Here is an 18,445-nt window from a genome sequence, read left to right as displayed (position 1 = left end):
ATGCTTATGCATAATACAGTAGTTATGCCTAGATAATAATGAAGATGACTTGGGAAAGTTTTTAGCTTCTTTATGAACCGTAAAGAGCATGTTGTCAGGTACCATTCAGTGGGTTCTGACCCATAGCGACCCTGTGCACAACAGAACTAAACTCTGCCCATTGTGTGCCACTCACAATGGTTCCTATGCTTGAGTCCAGTGTTGAAGCCACTGTCAATTCATCTTGTCACAGGCCTTCCTCTTTTTTGTTACCCTGCTGCTTTCCCAAGCCTAATGTCCTCCATGGAGTCACCTCTCCCACCTACATGTCCAAAGTATGTGACACAGAGTGTTGCCATCCTTGCCTCTAGGGCACATTCTGGCCGTGCCTCTGAGACACAGCTATCTGACCTTTTGGGAGTCTGTGGTGCATTCAATAGTCTTCACCAACACCATTACTGAAATGCATCGATGGACGCATAAGGTTTCCAGTGGCTGCTTCCTCCAAAGTGGACAGCCATTTCCTTTTTTCATATAGTCTCTTCTGAACTTAATGTTTGTTAATTAAATCTTGTAAGCGAGATGTTAGTTTGTGATTGTAGGTAAATGTAATGATTGCGTGTTTTGTTTTCCTTGCTCATATTTTCCTTTACCGTATATACTCGAGGATACGCTGACCCAAATATTAGCCAAGGCACCTAATTTTACCACAAAAACTTCATTAAAAATGTGCCCAAAAACAGGAGAGCAGAAAAAGGAAGTTGCAAGGAAATACCAGAAATAGACTTTGGGGCCAGGGCATAGCACCCCATCAGACTGGAACAGAAAACACTCCTAAAGGTCAACAAGCAGACCTTGAACTATATATAGGCTTTTCTCTTTTTTTGTTTTGTCATTGTTTTTTTTGTTGTTGTTGTTTTGTTTCCTTTTGTTGCTTTGTTTTGCTCTGTATTGTTTTTGTGAAAGTTATCTCTGCAGTCTATCTAGATAAGATAGGCGGGATAAACAATCTGGAGGAGAAAACAAAGGACTGTTCCTGGAGGACATGGGACAGGGGGAGGTGGGGAAAGGAAGTGGTGTTAACAAACCCAGGGATAAGGGAACAGGTGATCCAAAATCAGTGGTGAGGAGGGTGTAAGAGGCCTGGGAGTGATTGATCAAGGGCAATGTAGCTGAGAGGAATTACTGAAACCCAAATGAAGGCTGAGCATGATAGTGGGAAAAGAGGAAAGTAAAAGGAAATAGAGGAAAGAGGTAGGAGGCAAAGAGCATTAATAGAGGTCTAAATACAGGCATGTACATATGTAAATATATTTATATATGATGATGGGTAAATAGATATAGGTACATATATTTATAGCTTTAGTACTACGGTAGCAGGTGAACATTGGGCCTCCACTCAAGTGCTCCCTTACTGCAAGAACACTTTGTTCTATTAAACTGACATTCATGATGCTCACCTTCCCGACACGATCCCTGAGGACAAAGGGGTGCATAAGCAAATGTGGTGAAGAAAGCTGATGGTGCCCAGCTATCAAAAGAGATAGCATCTGGGGTCTTAAAGGCTTGAAGGTAAACAAGCGGCCATCTAGCTAGAAGCAACAAAGCCCACATAGAAGAAGCACACCAGCCTGTGTAATCACAAGGTGTCAGTAGTTTTATCAGGCATCAAAGAACAAAAAATCATATTGTGAATGAAGGGGAGTACAGAATGAGGACCCAAAGCCCATCTGTTGGTAACTGGACATCCCTGTACAGAAGGGTTGGGAGGAGGATATGAGCCAGTCAGGGTTCAGTGTAAGAAGTAAGAACAATGAAACATATAACTTTCCTCTAGTCTTAAATGCTTTCCCCGTATTATCATGATCCCAGTTCTACCTTACAAATCTGGCTAGACCAGCGGATATACACTGGTACAGATAGGAACTGGAAACACTGGAAATCCAGGGCAGATAAACCCTTCAGGACCAGTGCTGAGAGTGGCGATACTGGGAGGGTGGAGGGAAGGTGGGTTAGAAAGAGGGAACCGATTACAAGGATCTACATATAACCTCCTCCCTAGGGGCTGGACAACAGAAAAGTGGGTGAAGGGAGATGTCAGAGAGTGTAAGACATGACAAAATAAGAATTATAAATTGTCAAGGGTTCATGAGGGAGGGAGGCCAAGGGGGGAGGAGGGAAAATGAGCTGATAGTACGAGCTTAAGTAGAAATCAAATGTTTTGAAAATGATGAAGGCAATGAATGTACAAATGTGCTTGATGGGGAAAAAAGATGTATTCTATGATGAAGGCAACAAATGTGCCTGATGGGGAAAAAAGATGTATTCTATGATGAAGGCAACAAATGTGCTTGACACAATTGATGGATGTATGGATTGTGATAAGAGTTGTATGAGCTCGCAGTAAAATGAACTTTTTTTTTTAATGTGCTGAAAGAACTCGGCTTATATACGAGTATTTACGGTAAATTGTTGCCTGGCTTTTTTATTTCAAATAGGAACAGCAGAGTGATGTAAAAAGCATTATTTTGGAAGATCGAGAGATGCCTCCACATCAGGTAAAGTCACTTTATTGTATGTGGGAGTCAGTAAGTTTAAAATGTACTTGTGCCTTTAGGTTAAGGAAATAGATGTAAGTTCAATCTACTTATCAAAAACTAGCAGTGTTTTCTAACCATTATCAATTCTGTAGCATGGTTAGAGCTCCAAATTGCCTGAGCTGTATATGTAATGACTTAGAGGGGAGGAAAATGTTTCATAAATGAGAGGAATAGACCAAAAAAACTGCCAAAATTTATTTTATAATTACTATGCGGTATAGTATATCTACATTCCGTGTAGGATTTTTATTGCAGGGGATTTTATAAGTAAAGGAAGTGTTTGGGGACCTTTGTAAATTTAGTGAAACTTTCTATTCTGGTATTTATGTTTTTAAAAGATTACTACCAGTCATAGTCCTTTTTTGTTCCTGTGGGTAAATTTTCTTTTCTTTTTTTTTTTGTGGGTAAATTTTCTTTTATTGAAGTGCCAAACCCAATATTTACTGTTACACAGTTCCCTAGATCATCTGTGTCAGTATAGCAGTGCTTTCTGCACCTGTCCTTTCTTAGTGTTCACTGAGCCGATCAAGCGTGACGAAAGCTTATGGGGAAATTTCCTTATTTTTTAATTAATTTTTTCATGAAGTCTCTAAATTCCTTCTTATAAGTGGATAGTACACACTGCTTCATTTTATTAGTAGTTAAGTTTTATAGAGGATTTTTTTTGTGATTAGGGAGTCCGAGTCTTAAGATTAACAGATAATTATTAACAAGTATTAACAAAACATACTAATAGTAATATTCCATGTCTGAGATAGCATTTGACTCCAGATATCTGACCCCAAACCTTTACACTTTACATGAGTATTTTGCCAGACTACAAGTTTCATATACATTCTTGAAAGAGAAAGGTACTTATTTAAAGGAGTGAAAATACTTGCAGGTGAAGAGATTAAATTTTTCATGAGAGATAGGTTTTGAACAAAGCCCTAGGAGGATAGATAGGCCTTTTCATAGATAAAAGGGTATTTCAGAAAGCAGTATCATGACTGGCACTGAGACAGAGACACGCCATGTGTGCAGGACACAGTGAAGCCAGTGTTGGTGTGACTGGTGCATACATTGATCACATGAGGGAATTGTAGGAGATGAGGCTGGAAAGAGGTGCACTATTACAGTAGGCTGAAAGGTGACCTGCAGGAGTAGCTTCAGTTCCATGTTCAACAGTTATCTTAGGGTGATTGTCTGGAGTTCTTTCCGTCTTTATCAGTCAAATAGGTCTGGCCTCTTTTTGATGAATTTTTTCGGGGTTTTTTCCCCATTCTGTCTGGGACATTCTGTGGTGTCCCTGGTCAGAACAGTCAGATACCCTCTCGTTCTTTTGGTGTCGGGCTGGAAGAGGTTATGGTTCATGTAGACTATTAGTCCTCTGAACTAATTTCTTTGCTAACTTTTAATACTCCGACACAGTACCAAACTAGGATCTATCTTTGTGAATTGTGTTGTGCAGATTAATTTGTCCCCCCGTTTAACCCGGCGAATCAGTCTGGTGGGCCGCTGCTTAGATGTGTCGGGGATCTCTGTAACTGAATCCCTGCATTCGGGTGTTTTGGTGCTTTTTGAGATTGACGTCGACGAAGCGCAGTTCAGTTGTTTTTAAATCATGCCTGTATACAATACGCAGAGTGATCGTCCTTCCGAAAACACTCTGAAGCCTGTGAGCTCTCGTGCTGGACTCACTGAGGGTCACAACACTTCTCTTCCTCGTCACCCAGAGCAGGGTGAGTATGGTGACTATGAATTATGTTAGCCAGTGTGCTCGTTTGAGCTTGAAAGGTGTCTATATGCATGTTAAACACATGGCCAATGCCCAGCAGTTAAGAGAAGAGTGGTCTATTACAGCTACTGCAACCTGAAATAAGACACTTTCTCTAGATTGTTTAGTTCATGCAGATGAAACATACAGACTTTTTGTGACTCTGTTCATTTTCGCTCTTACTGGTGGGGATCTATTCTGTTTTCATTGGTAGAGTGATTTATTCGGCCTATTTTGAAGTCTCACCCAAACCCCCATATGGAGAGAGTAACAACTATTTGTGTTTTAAGCTTCCAGGGTTTCCTTATGCATACCTAATCATCTATGACTCTAAAGTCTCTTCTTCCTCTCGTCTTTTACATGAAGTGCCGCACACCAATACATGTTGTTCTACACTTGCGCTTTTTCTCTATGGCTTGGGGGTGTTTTATTATTTTTAAACTTTTCTATGGGTCAGTTAGATATGCACACAATTTAAAAGTTGAATAATTCAAAGGGTCTGTTTAATACAGCATTACCCTGGTCCAACTGTTAGTCCCCTTTCATTCTATTAGTATGACAAAGTAAACCATATTTGTCCTGGCCAAACTAGGTGTATTTCAGGAATGCCAGTTGATATAATATTTTAAATGGAATTATAGTCACAGATTCATATGATCATTTCAATAGCTGTAGGAAAACATTTGACAAAATTCAACATCTTCTCATGACCAAACTCTTTGCAAACTAGGAATAGATACAGTGTCTTCATCCATTTTTTTTTATGTACAATAGGTTGGGTTTTGGATGTGTACTAATGTGAAAGACCATAGAGCTTAAAGCTTTTTTTTTAATCCTAAAATATACACAATATGTAATTTCAAAGGAGAGGGAAGGGCAGGAATACACACCCAGAATCTCTGTGAGAACGCATCAATTCTCAGGGGCCGGCCCCAATCCCAACTACATGGACAGCTGCCCCTCGCCCCAGAATTCACTTCAGAGGACAGCTCTGAAGCTGCAGCTCATGGAGAGGGACAGGTCTGATCAGAGCACAGGGGAGCAAAGGAAGGGGAAAGAAGAGAGTGGAGCACACCCTGGCCCACCAAGCCTTGAGGACGATATCCCAGCTAAGGGCAGCCAATGCACAGAGAGGACCAGATGGCCATCCTACTAAGAGACACCACATCCATCATTGACCCATATCCCTATGGGAGGCGACAGAGTGTGGGAATTTCGCCCAATCTGACCCTATCACACCGAAGCAAAACACTAAGAGCGTGCAACAAAACTGCAAGGGGAGCAGAGCAAGGAAGTCCCAAGGGAATACCAAAAATAGACTGTGGGGCCAGGGTGTGGCACGGCATCAGTCTTGACCAGAAAACACTCCTAAAGATCAACAAACAGACCTTGAACTATATACAGGCTTTTCCTTTTTTTGTCATTTGTTTTTTTGTTGTTGCTTCGATTTGCTGTCTTGTATTTTGTGCATATTACTATCTACAGGTTTATCTAGATAAGATAGGCGGGATAAACAATCTGGAGGAGAAAACAATCCAGAGGGGCATGGGACAGGGGGAGGTGGGGGAATGGAAGTGGGTGTTAACAAACCCAGGGACAAGGGAACAACAAGTGATCCAAAATCAGTGGCAAGGGGGGTGTAAGAGGCTTGGCAGGGCTTGATCAAGGGCAATGTAACAGACAGGAAATACTGCAACCCAGATGAAGGTTGAGCATGATAGTGGGACAAGAGGAAGGTAAAAGGAAGTGGGGGAGGGGGGAATAGGAAAGAACTAGGAGGCAAAGGGCATTTATAGAGACCTAAATAAAGGCATGTAGATAGGATGATGGGGAAATAGATCTATGTGCTTATATTTATAGGTTTAGTATTAGGTAACAGATGGACATTAGGCCTCCACTCAAGTACTCCCTCAATGCAAGAACACTGTTCTATTAAATTGCCATTCCGTGGTGCCCAGCTATCAAAAGAGATAGTGTCTGGGGTTTTAAGGGCTTGAAGATGAATAAGCAGCCATCTAGCTGAGAAGTAACCAAGCCCACATGGAAGAAGCACACCAGCCTGTGTGATCACGAGGTGTCAAAGGGACCAGGGATCAGGCATCAAAGAACAAAATAGATCATTGTGAACGAGGGGGAGTGCATAGTGGGAACCCAAAGCCCATCCACAGGCAACTGGACATCCTCTCACAGAAGGGTCATGGGGAGAAGAAAAACCAAGCAGGGTGCAATGTGGCAACGATGAAACATACAACTTTCCTCTAGTCTTAAATGCTTTCTCCCCTCACTATCATGATCCTCAAGCTAGACCAGAGGATGTACACTGGTACAGATAGGAACTGGAAACACAGGGAATCCAGGACAGATGAACCCCTTAGGTCCAGTGGTGAAAATGGCAATACTGGGAGGGTGGAGACAAGGTGGGGTAGAGATGGAGAACAGATTACACCTAGTTTGGTAAACCATATTTGTCATGACAACAGAAAAGTGGGTGAAGGGAGACTTCGGACAATATAAAACATGACAAAATAATAATAATTTATAAATTATCAACGATTCATGAGGGAGGAGGGGAGGAGGGAGGGAGGGGGGAAATGAGCTGATACCAAGGGCTCAAGTAGAAAGCAAATGTTTTGAGAATGATGATGGCAACAAATGTACCAACGTGCTTGACACAATGGATGGTTATGGATTGTCATAAAGAGTTGTATGAGCCCCCAATAAAATTATTTTTTAATGCAAAAATTTTCACTGCCCCATGTGGTTTGGAAACAGATTTGGTCCTTTCACTCGTATTTCATTTCTTATCACCCCACAAACCTAAATTGGGTACTTTAGGGTGTTGCCAGGAGTCCCTATGAACCTTACCTCTTTGGATGAGTCACGTTGGGGAGAAAGTAAGCTATCTTAAGAAACTGGCGCAGTTGTCATATCATGCTAGAAATATTTCATGTTGTGCTATTTGGTATTCAGAACTTTTTTTTAAAACATTTTATTCGGGGCTCATACAACTCTTATCACAATCCATACATATACATACATATGTACATATGTATAAAGCACATCTGTACATTCTTTGCCCTAATCATTTTCTTCTTTTTTTTCCTCCTCTTTTCTTTTTTTACATTTTATTAGGGGCTCATGCAACTCTTATCACAGTCCATACATATACATACATCAATTGTATAAAGCACATCCGTACATTCCCTGCCCCAATCATTCTCAAAGCATTTGCTCTCCACTTAAGCCCTTTGCATCAGGCCCTCTTCTTTTTTCCCCTCCCTCCCCGCTCCCCGGTATTCAGAACTTTTTTTGTTCAATGTTTCCTTTCAGTGAAAAGCAGCAGAAGGCCCTCTGCAGAAGAAACTCATGAAATAAATTCCAAAGCAGCCTTGCTACCGGTATGTACTTACCTGATAAGCAGATGCATGCCTTAAGATGTGAAGGAACCCTGAGTGGCGTAAGGAGTTAAGCACTTGACTACTAACCAACAGATTGGCAGTTCAAACTTTACCCATACATGTCTTTTAGAAAGACAGGCCTTAAAGGAACATAGTCTTAAAGGTCAACATGAACGAGAACTTGAGAAACAACACAGATTCAAAAAATTGTATTTAGATGAGAGCCAAGTTAATGGGATTTAGTTTGAGATGATATAAAATTCACTGCCATCAAGTCGATTGCTACTCACAGCTACCCTATAGGATAAGGTAGAACTTCCCCGGTGGATTTCTAAGACTTTCTGGCAGGAGAATGCCTCTTTTAATAATTTTGTTCGTTTAAAGGTCGCCTATCATGCACTTCCTTAGTTAAGTCACAGTCAGTTCTAGTGTCCCCTGCCCCTCTTTATTTGCTCCCTAATTCCCCTTCCTCCCCGCCTTCCCCAGTAAATGTCAGTTAGTATCTCTCTGCATCCATTCCTGTGCTTCATAAACTGGGAAACGTAACAGAAACAATAGGAAACAGAACAACACATAAAGATTAAAAATAATAAGAAAGACAAGACCACCAGAAATATTAAAATAGCCAGAACTTTTTTTGTCATGAAACAAGCAAGAAATACTTAAACCAAGAGCAAATTCAGGTTGGTTTAAGAGAGGATCAGCTGACCAGGTATCATACTATACCACAGTCCCATTCCCCATAATCAAGTTTACAGTAATCTGTTGATCAAAGAGCCGATCAGGTCCTTCAACTATGGCCAGAGGGAACCTGCCCGGGGCCAAATCCAACTAGGTACTCTGCAGATGGATTGCTGGGCTCCCGCCGTCCTGCGTAGTGCTCTGCAAATCAGATGGAACCGTTTCATAGTAATACGTTCTTTTTGTAGGGGCTTGCCCTCAATCTACACTACATAAATTTTGCCGCTACTAAAACCTCATTGAAAATAACCTTTATTAATGCCAAATTACAAAACTTCTGGAAGTCATTTCACACAAACAGTATTCCCTTAATAAAATCAGATAATAAAGTGATTGAGTTAGACATTGTGTTGAACATAATTACAGATAAGAGAGAAAGCGCTAACATGGATAAATGGAAACTAGTCTGCTTTTTATAAATGGCAAGATTTGGGGGAAGGGGTCTAGAACAGAAATAGTTAGGGTTAAATGTCGGGTGGAGCATTAGTAAAGCGGACTAGAAGGCCACATGGCACTAAAAGGGAGCTTCCAAAACCTCGTGTGAAATTTTTATCATCTTTCTGTTGCATTTTCTTTGTCTTTTTTTTTTTTCTTTCTGGTGCACCTTAGTCCTCAAGGTAACATCCTTGCTTTTCAACACTTTTTTTTAAATTTTATTTTTAATCATTTTATTAGGGGCACATACAACTCTTATCACAATCCATACATACATCAGTTGTGTAAAGCACATTCTATTACATTTTCTACAAAAGTTTTAAAACCCCCTCATGTTAAGTAGGTAGAGAATATGTATGTCATAAGAAAAGAGTCATGAAAAAAATAACATCTAACTCATCTTAATAGGCCAGATTGAATGTTATGGAATTTTCCAAAATCGTAAAATATGTAAATATTTAAATTCAAAACTGATGAATCCCTAACAAGGAAAGTAAATGCACATCTAGAAATAACATTTTTTTAAAATCACAACCAAACTCCCTGCCATTGAGTTGATGCCGACTCATAGCAGCCCTACAGGACAGGGTAGAACTGCCCTGTGAGTTTCTGAGACTGTCACTCGTTATGGGAGTAGACAGCCCGTCGTTCTCCTTAAAGCAGCTGTGGGTATCGAAATGCCAGCTTTGCAGAGCATAGAAAAGGTCTGCAGTGAAATATGCCTACATGTTATTAATGATCACCTTTGAGTGTTAAAATTTCGCACTATTTCAGTTTTTCATCTTTATACTTAGATGTGATTTTCTTTTGGCAAATGACATTTGAAAACTATAGAATTGTTTAGGAGAATAAAATTGTCATTAGAAACAATTATGAATTTTAGCATGCTAACAAAGAACTAGAAAATTTTTCATTATATTGTGGGAAATATTCTTAATAAAACTATTTGACCTAGTAAAATAGCTGTGTTGTAAGTAAATTACTTATTTTGTTCAGTTTTGTGAAACAATTTAATATGTTTAAGCCCTTCATTAAAACATAATAAATAAAACAGTTAAACAATTATGCTTCATGTAGAAATGTTTCTTTACATTTTTTATGTTTTTGTTTTTTACTGAAGGACTGGTTACAAGATAAACGGTCTAACAGACAAATGTAAGTAAATCTTTCTTGGCTAGAAAAGTGTCATAGTTGTTAAGTATTGTCTTTTTTCCCACTCTGCTTATCTTTTTAATGTTCCTTTATGATTGATAATTATCAATTCTAGTGTCTCTTAGTTTTAGGTTTATTATTATTTTGCATATATATTTTTATTTTATATAATTATACTTTGATTACAACCTTAATTAGAATTCTATTATAGCCATACTATGGATAGAATGCTACTGATAACATCTTATATCTGTCTTACTGCCACAGCAATGGAGCCAATGCTGTTATTAGGATTAAAAGATTGAGCAGACTTAAAGAGAGGGAATAGTAATCTGGACCAGAATGTAACGTAGAACTAAAAGGGAGAGAGCTTCAGAAAGTTCTTCGGAACATTTTGCCATCACATAGTACAGGGTAAAACTGCCCCTTTGAGTTTGACACTAACTCTTTTATAGAAACACAAAGAAAAATAGATAGATAAGAAGTAGAAAGGCCCCCGTCTTTGTCCCTTGAAGTGGCTAGTTCTGCCGACCTTGTGGATCACAGCCCAACAAGTAACCAGTGTATCGCCAGGGTTCCTACATCTTGTATATTGCTACAATTATAATTTTCTTACTTACTCCTATGTCCTAGTTGTTCTTGAATACGTTCGTTAAAAGATGTAATCTGAGACTTCCATTTCACTGATAACTTCTCTACTTATCGTTCTGATCAACACTTTTGGAAAGTGCTTTGATGAGTAAAGCAGTGGTACTCCATGAGTATTAGAAAACGTATGTGTAGCGAGAAGCCCCTCACACACGGACTTAGTCTCAGATAGAGCGCCTTCATCAAGGGGGGCTGGGATTCTAAACACGTATAGAAACGACTGCAGAATATTTTTTGTACCTTACAAAAAACCATTTTGAGGTCAGGACTAATAACACATTTCAACAAAATTTACTGGACATCTTCCTATAGCGTCAATTTTTTGCAACAAATTTATGGGAATGCCCTCCCCTCTCCAAGAAAAAGAATGTTGAGAAGACCTCCTAAGTGAGCTCTTCAGGACAGTTGACCGTAGTAGAAGACCATAGAATTACTGTTGATTGAATTCGTACTGAGGTGAGGACCTCGCATGGTTCAGCATTTTCATTTTTGGCCTGATCAAGTTTTTGTTTAGCTCAAAGAGCTGGTCTTATGACAGTTTTTTTTTTTCCTTCTGCCTTCTTGATTCATTGTTCAACTTTCACATACAGATGAGGTCATTGAAAATGCTATGGCTTAGAATGTAGATTATCACAGATGCGGTTAGATTAAAATATAGTACCCTATCAATTGAGCTCCCTTATAATCCATTTTATTTTTTTGTAGTTTTAATATTTACTACTTTCTCTTTTTTTTTTTTAATCATTTTATTGGGGCTTGTACTGCTCTATTACAGTCCATGCATACATCCATTGTGTCAAGCACATTTGTACATTTGTTTCCATCATCATTCTTAAAACATTTGCTTTCTACTTGAACCCTTGGTATCAACTCCTCTTTTCCCCCTCCCTCCCTCATGAACCGTTGATAATTTATAAATTATTATTATTTTTCGTCTCACACTGTCAAGTGTCTCCCTTCACCCACTTTACTGTTGTCCATCCCCCAGGGAGGGGGTTATATGTAGATCATTGTTCATCACAATGTTTTAAGCAAGATAGACATTAATAAGGACAATTTTAGAGACCTAATTGTAACCTTAGATGAGTCCCAGATTTATCAATACTGTCCTAAGAGCAAGCTACAGTCAAACAGTGGTTTCGCAGTGAACATAATGTGCTAGTTGAAAACATGACAGCTCAGAAGATTATAGCAACTGTTTTGGGGGGCTCCAAAGGGTAATAGTGATGTATTTTCTTGACGGGCATAGCATAATCATTGGGCGAGCTAAAAAATACCAAACTTGCTAGTGAGAAGGAGCCTGGAACTAAACTCACCCTGTGGATCAACTTTCAGCCACACAATAAGCCCGTAAGGTAAACTGACCAGCAAAGTGCATGCTCCTTTGATCCCTCTCTTACAGAATCCTACCCAGCAGTGTAGGACTGGTCGGTGCACAAGGTGTGAGAAGAAAGAGTGGTTTATTAGCAGTAGACAAAGGGATTGGACTATATTTTTTGTTAAGGGCTGGTGAACTTGGCAGTGATTCATAGAGACCCAGAATACAACAGAAAGAAAGGCTGCCTAGTCCTCAGCCATCCTCACAATCCTTTCTCTGTTTGAACCCCTGATTGGCAGCTACTGTGTCAGACCATCTCATAGAAGGGAAGGAACCTCTTCTCTAAGCTGATTTTCATCTCCCAGGACTGACCCCTCTGCAGAGCATGTCCAAAGTACATAAGAACAAGGATTCTCACCATTCTCACTTCTGAAGCGCTTTCTGGTTATACTTCTTCCAAGACAGTTTTTTTTTTTTTCCTGGCAGTTCATGGTATATTCAGTATTCTTCTCAAAGCCCATAATTCAAATGTTCCGATTCTTGTTTGGTCTTTAGTGTCAAAATATTTCAGTATAAGAAAGCATTTCTACTATTAATGTGAAAGTTATCCGGAACAATCAGGTTCAGATAGAATATAAGAGCAGCAAGTGTCTTCAGATTCCCCTACTCCTAAATCCAGAAAGGCCTATATCTGTATAAGAAAGTATGCTGAACCTCTGGCTTGATTTTTACTCCACTTACCTTCTACTACACCTGTCTCTAATTCACACTTGACTCCATGGGATTAAATAGCCTCCACTTAGTACTGATAACTAGGAAAAAAACCAATAAATTTACTGCCATCAACTCGATGCCAGCTCCTAATGACCCTCTAGGACAGGGTAGAACTGCCCCCTGAGTTTCTAAGACATTAACTCTGTATAGGAATAGAAAGTCTTTCTCTCACAGAGCTGCTGGTGGTTTCAAACAGCTGGCCTTGCACTTTGCAGTCCAGTGTGTAACCACTATGCTACCAGGGCTCTGAGTGCTATGTAGTTGTTGTAAATAAGTATGTTCAACATTGAGGAGAACAATTTCTGTATTGGAAATTGAGTTTTCCAAAATAGCTGTTCTCTTAATGCTTTGCCCATCGATTCTAATTAAAGTGTTTTTAGAATCCTGCAAAGTCATCTGAAGACACAGTTCTGGGAAGAATCTCCACAAATAAAGAAGTCCTGGTATATTGAGCCTTCAGTTTGGCACTGAGCTATTGATGCTTTTACCTAGGTTTACCATGAGGGCCCTGGTGTGTGGTGCAGGGGTTAAGTGTCGGGCTACTAACTGCAAGGTTGGCAGCTCAAAATCAGTACCTGATCCTTAGGAGAAAGACACTGCTTCTACTCCTCAATAGTTACAGTCTCAGAAAGTCAGAGGGACAGATTCGCCCTGCCCTACAGGGTCAACATCTTGATGGCAGTGAGTTTGGTTTGGTTTGGGTTAGGTTTACCTTGGATACAAGTGGTTGATAAAAATAAGTGCACGTGTCTGCGTTTTCTGTGTGTGGGTTCGAGAATGTCCTAAGTTTGGAAATGGCCAGTGTTCAAACAAACGTGAATCTGAATCTCAGGTTTTTAATTCTTTATTAATGCAAGTCATCGTGACTTCACAAAATCAAAAAGTTAATTGATAGTCTAAACAGTGATTGAAAGGAAGATGAATTGACATCGCATAGTTACAACAGTTGATTGAGACATAGCAGGTGGTGCAGGACCAGACACCCTGTTCCTCATAGGCCCTCTCTGAGATGGAACTGACTTGATAGCACTTAACAGCCTAAACTAAAATAGTGAAACAACTTACTAAATATTTTTTTGTATTTCTTTAGGCCATCTGAAGAAGGAACATTAAATGGTGAGTCCTTGTGGTGTATTTCATTAAAAAAATTTTATGTATGATTTTTACTAGTGAGCTAGTCTTTGAAAAGGATCTAAGATTAAAATTCTTTCTTCAGGCAGTTTCCCTTTAATATACCGTATATACTCGAATATAAGCCGACCCGAGTATAAGCTGAGGCACCTAATTATTACCTGGGAAACCAGAAAAACTGATTGACCCGAGTATAAGTCTAGAGTGGGAAATGCAGGATGTGAATTAACACAGAGACCAGAGGGGAGAGATGGAGCGCAGCCACAGACACATCATTACTAGTTCAGCTGTTGGTGTAAGTGAATCACTCCGGTGCTTCTGCGTCATAGGACGGCTCTGATTGGTTAGATGTGAGTAAGCAAACATTCCAAGCCTTGCAGTGTCAGCGAGGCTCTGAATGAACAGCGGAGGACGGCAGTCACCCGCGAGATGTTACACCTCACTGGGGTACCACTGACCATTTTTCAGCTTATACACAAGTATATACAGTAGGTATTTTCATGAACATGTAATTCACTATGGGAATGATGATCTCTTTATTGGCCCACCTCTTCATCCCCCAGATTTAACCATCTCCTCCTCTGATCATCATTGAGAATAGAATTATTCGGTTAGATGGCGTCTAAGAATGTTATTCTTCCCACTTTGCTCTTTGACTCCCGACGATCTTCATTTACCTTTAATATCTCCAGATGCAGCCACTCTGTTCTTCACATCTCCACTCCTGCTTCCATTCACATTGTTACCATTTTAAAACTTTTTCTTGAAATTTACTTTTAATATGCACACAGAAAAATACCTACAATGGGGTACCCCCCCCAAAAAAAACAGAAATTTCTTTTCAAAGCTATGTATTTAAATTTTTACAAAACAACCTCATCACCTTCAAAGCACTCTCCATTAACACTTAATATATTTGTCAAATCTGCAGTTCCATTCTTGGAAATATTTTCAAACTCATCTGTGTGGATGGCTGACAGCACCTCCCTTGTTTTGTTTTGTTTTTGTTTTTCACCTCTTCTACATCGTCAAATTGTTGTCCTTCCATGTCCCTGTTCATGACAACAAAAGTCAAATGGAGCAAGGTCAGGTAAGTCAGGTGCGTGGGGCAAGAGAGGCATGCTATTTTTTGCCAAAAACAGGCGCACTGAGATGGCTGCATGAGCAGATGCACTGCCATGGTGGCGAAAACAGTCGTCCGTCGTCCCCCCCAGTCTGGCACAAATCAGGCCTTTATGTCACACCCTGTTAGGCAATCTTTTCAGAACCACTAAATAGAAAGTTTGATTAACAGTCTGACCTGGTGGAACGAACTCCAAATGTACTCCAAGTGGACATTTTAATCCGTATGGAAGTTGTCAGACATCCAAAATGAGGTGTGTCAGCAATCAACATTTCACCGTTTTGAAAACCAGTCGTACACTTGAGTTTTTCCATAGTGCTGTCCTTGGAAGCTGTGTGGCACATCACAACAGTTTCTGTGGCATTTTTCCCAAGCAGGAAGCAAGATTTCACAGCCACACACTTTTTCTTAAATTGGCCATCTTGATAAAGAAGGTTTGAGCAAAAATATTCACTGTGACCAGAGAACCTTTCCAGGTGACACCACTAGGTGCACTAACTCAGAGCGAGTTGTTTGATGATCGCAGAAAAATGCATACCATGGAAGCTCCACCCAGCGCAATTCCAGAATGTTTTGGGGTTTTTTTCTTTTTTGGGTACTCCCTTATATTTCACAAGCCTACTCCAAAGTTAGCATACTCATGTAAACTCAGGATTCAGATTATAAACTAGATGACCAATATTCCAGTTCCTTTCTGTACCCTTATTGTTTGTCTCTGAATAACATCATGGATTGATTTTTTTTTTCCGTTTTGTTCCTAAACAAAGCCATGGATTTACCTATTTTGGTACTTTATTTAAATGGAATCATGCAATATGTACTTCCATATAAATGGAATCATGCAATATGCCTGGCTACTTCCTTTAGTACTATACTAAAAAAGAAAACAGAAAAAAGCTCTGCTGGGTGGAGCTTTCATAGTACGCATTTTTCCTGTTAGCATCCAGAAACTCTCTCTGAGTTAGTGCACCCAGTGGCATCGCCTGGGGAGGTTCTCTTTGGTCACAGAGAATATTTTGTAAATGCAGTTATACTTGTTTTTTGTGATGACCAACTTCAGAACAGTGTGCAGCTGTGAAATCTTGTTTCCTGCTCAGGAAAAATGCCGCAGAAACTGTCGTGATATTGAACACAGCATACAAGGACAGCTTATGGGAAAAACTTTTGAGTGTACCAGTGTTTTTCTCATTTCAAAAGAGGTAAAATGTTTATTGATGACAAACCATTCTGGACGTCTGTCAACTTCCCAAACAGATGAAAATGTCGACAAAATGTGTTCACTTGTGCTCGAAGACCAACAACAGACTGTTGAAGAGATGGGGAAGTCTCTGGACTGTCTTAGAGCTCAGTGAATTTTAACAGAAGATTTGTAAATGAGAGGGTGGCTGTGAAATGTGTGCCCTGAGTTCTGACTGACCAGGAAACGGCGTCGAGTGGAAACATGCTGTGCTTTGAAAGAACAGCTCCAAAGCGACCCAGACTTCTTCCCAAGGTCATTACTTGTGAGGAGACATGGTGCCATTCTTATGACCCCACAAGCAAACATCAGTGAAGCCAGTGGAAGACGTCGCCACCTCACCCAAAATAAGCTCATCAAGTGAAATTAAAGATCAAGAAAATGCTCCTTTGTTTTTCTTTTTCTTTTTTTTTCATGTGAGGGGGATACGTGCATTTGGAGTTCATTCTACCAGGGCAGACCGTTAACCAAGCTTTCTATTTAGAGGTTCTGAAAAGACTGCCTAATAGTGTGCCACAAAAAAGGTCAATTTGTGCCAGACGGGGGACTGGCTTTGCCACCACAACAATTCACCTGCTCACGCAGCCATCTCAGTGTGCTAGTTTTTTGCAAACAACAGCATGCTTCTCTTGCCCCATGCACCTGACTCACCTGATCTTGCTCCGTGTGACTTTTTGTTTGGACAACAATTTGTTGACATAGAAGAGGTGAAGATTATGAACAAGGGAGGTGCTGTCCAAACAGATGCATTTGAGAAATGTTTCCAGGAATGGAGTCGTAGAGTTCGCAAATATATTTAGTGTGATGGGGAGTATTTAAAAGGTGATAAAGTTGTTTAATAAAAATTTTAAATACATAGCCCCGGGGGGGGGGGATACCGCGCCTATGTTTTTGAAAGGTATCACTATTACTGTGTACAGTGGTAGTTTGAGCAGTCTCACTGTTAAACAGTATTTTTTCTTATGTCAATGTATCCATTCTGCTTTTGAATAGTAATTTCAGTAGCTTCTAACACCTGGCTCTTATGTACATGTTGCTTGGGATGCGTGTATTTTCTGTTGCGTGTATACCTTGGAGTAGACTTATTGGATCTGCATCAGCAGGGATTCATATGTTTACATTTAGTTATTGCCAAATAGTTTTCAAAATCGGACGTATAGAAGTGTCAGTGTGGACTCATTTTCTTTAATTTGTCCGTATATCTTAGTTTGTCTCCCAAGGTGATTTTTCTAATAGATAAGACCACGTTACTCCCCTCCTTCTCATTGTCTTGATGTAAAATCCGCTGACCTTTCTCAGGCTGGATGTTGCCAACCACCCGCGTGCCATCAAATGGACTGACTCATGGTGACCCTGTGTGAATCCGAGTAGAACTGTGCTCCGAGGGGGTTTGAGACACCTCTGCTCTGCATGACCTGTAACTTGAAACCTTTTGGGTTCAGCCAAGTCCACCGGGCCGTTCAACTTGATATTTCCCAGTTCTGCAGCCTGCCCGTATTTTTTTCAACATTAATTTGCAACTTTGGCTGAGTCACTGATTTTCTCATGGTGTTATATGTTTTATTATGATGGATGTGTGGTCAAGCCCTTCACAGGTGATTTCTATAAGACAGTTGGTGTTGGAAGCTTTTGTCTTATTCGGATTAAAGTACTTTCCAGGTGCCCAGTGCAGCGTGCACATTCCCGTGACCTGGTAAATGCTGCCCACTCACAACACTACTTTCCAAGTTACCCTCTCCCTCAGAGCCAGAAGATCACCGCCACCCCCTGCATGTTTGGTCTCCCATTGGTTTCATAGCAGTAGTAAAACTCCTCACAGGGTTTTTTCTCCAGACAGTCTAGGAACCAGCAGTACAGTAGATCCATTTCCTCTCCATCTTTGTCGTTTTCTAATTTCTCCATTTGAATTAACAGTTGTCCTCACATATAATTTAGGGATGAGAGAAAGGTCCCTTTGAAAAAATGTTTTATACCATGAAAGATCGATTCCTGGGCCCTACGCTTACAAGGACAAAATAGTAGTTTCATAGATTTTCTAAAATGGTTGCACGGCCACAAGCCCAATCTCCAAACACATGTGAGATGTTTTGTTCCCCTTGAGATAGGAGTTAGAGATGTGACACGTGAGCACTCTTCTGACGTAGTGGGTGATA

At 40.1% G+C, this 18,445-nt stretch overlaps 1 protein-coding gene across 1 annotated transcript in view; it reads left to right on the top strand.

The window, feature by feature from the left end:
* Positions 1-18,445, top strand: part of TRPM7 (transient receptor potential cation channel subfamily M member 7) — a 115,325-nt gene that overhangs the window by 88,903 nt on the left and 7,977 nt on the right. Inside the window, exons 28-32 of the mRNA XM_075531548.1 lie at positions 2,478-2,537; positions 4,204-4,300; positions 7,666-7,733; positions 10,030-10,064; positions 13,892-13,917. Of these exons, the coding sequence (XP_075387663.1) occupies positions 2,478-2,537; positions 4,204-4,300; positions 7,666-7,733; positions 10,030-10,064; positions 13,892-13,917 (286 nt within the window). The remainder of the gene's footprint in view (positions 1-2,477; positions 2,538-4,203; positions 4,301-7,665; positions 7,734-10,029; positions 10,065-13,891; positions 13,918-18,445) is intronic.

This window comes from Tenrec ecaudatus, chromosome 14, assembly GCF_050624435.1.
Source record: "Tenrec ecaudatus isolate mTenEca1 chromosome 14, mTenEca1.hap1, whole genome shotgun sequence".
In the NCBI taxonomy this organism is placed as follows: domain Eukaryota; kingdom Metazoa; phylum Chordata; class Mammalia; order Afrosoricida; family Tenrecidae; genus Tenrec; species Tenrec ecaudatus.
This window is presented reverse-complemented; position numbering and strand designations above follow the sequence as displayed.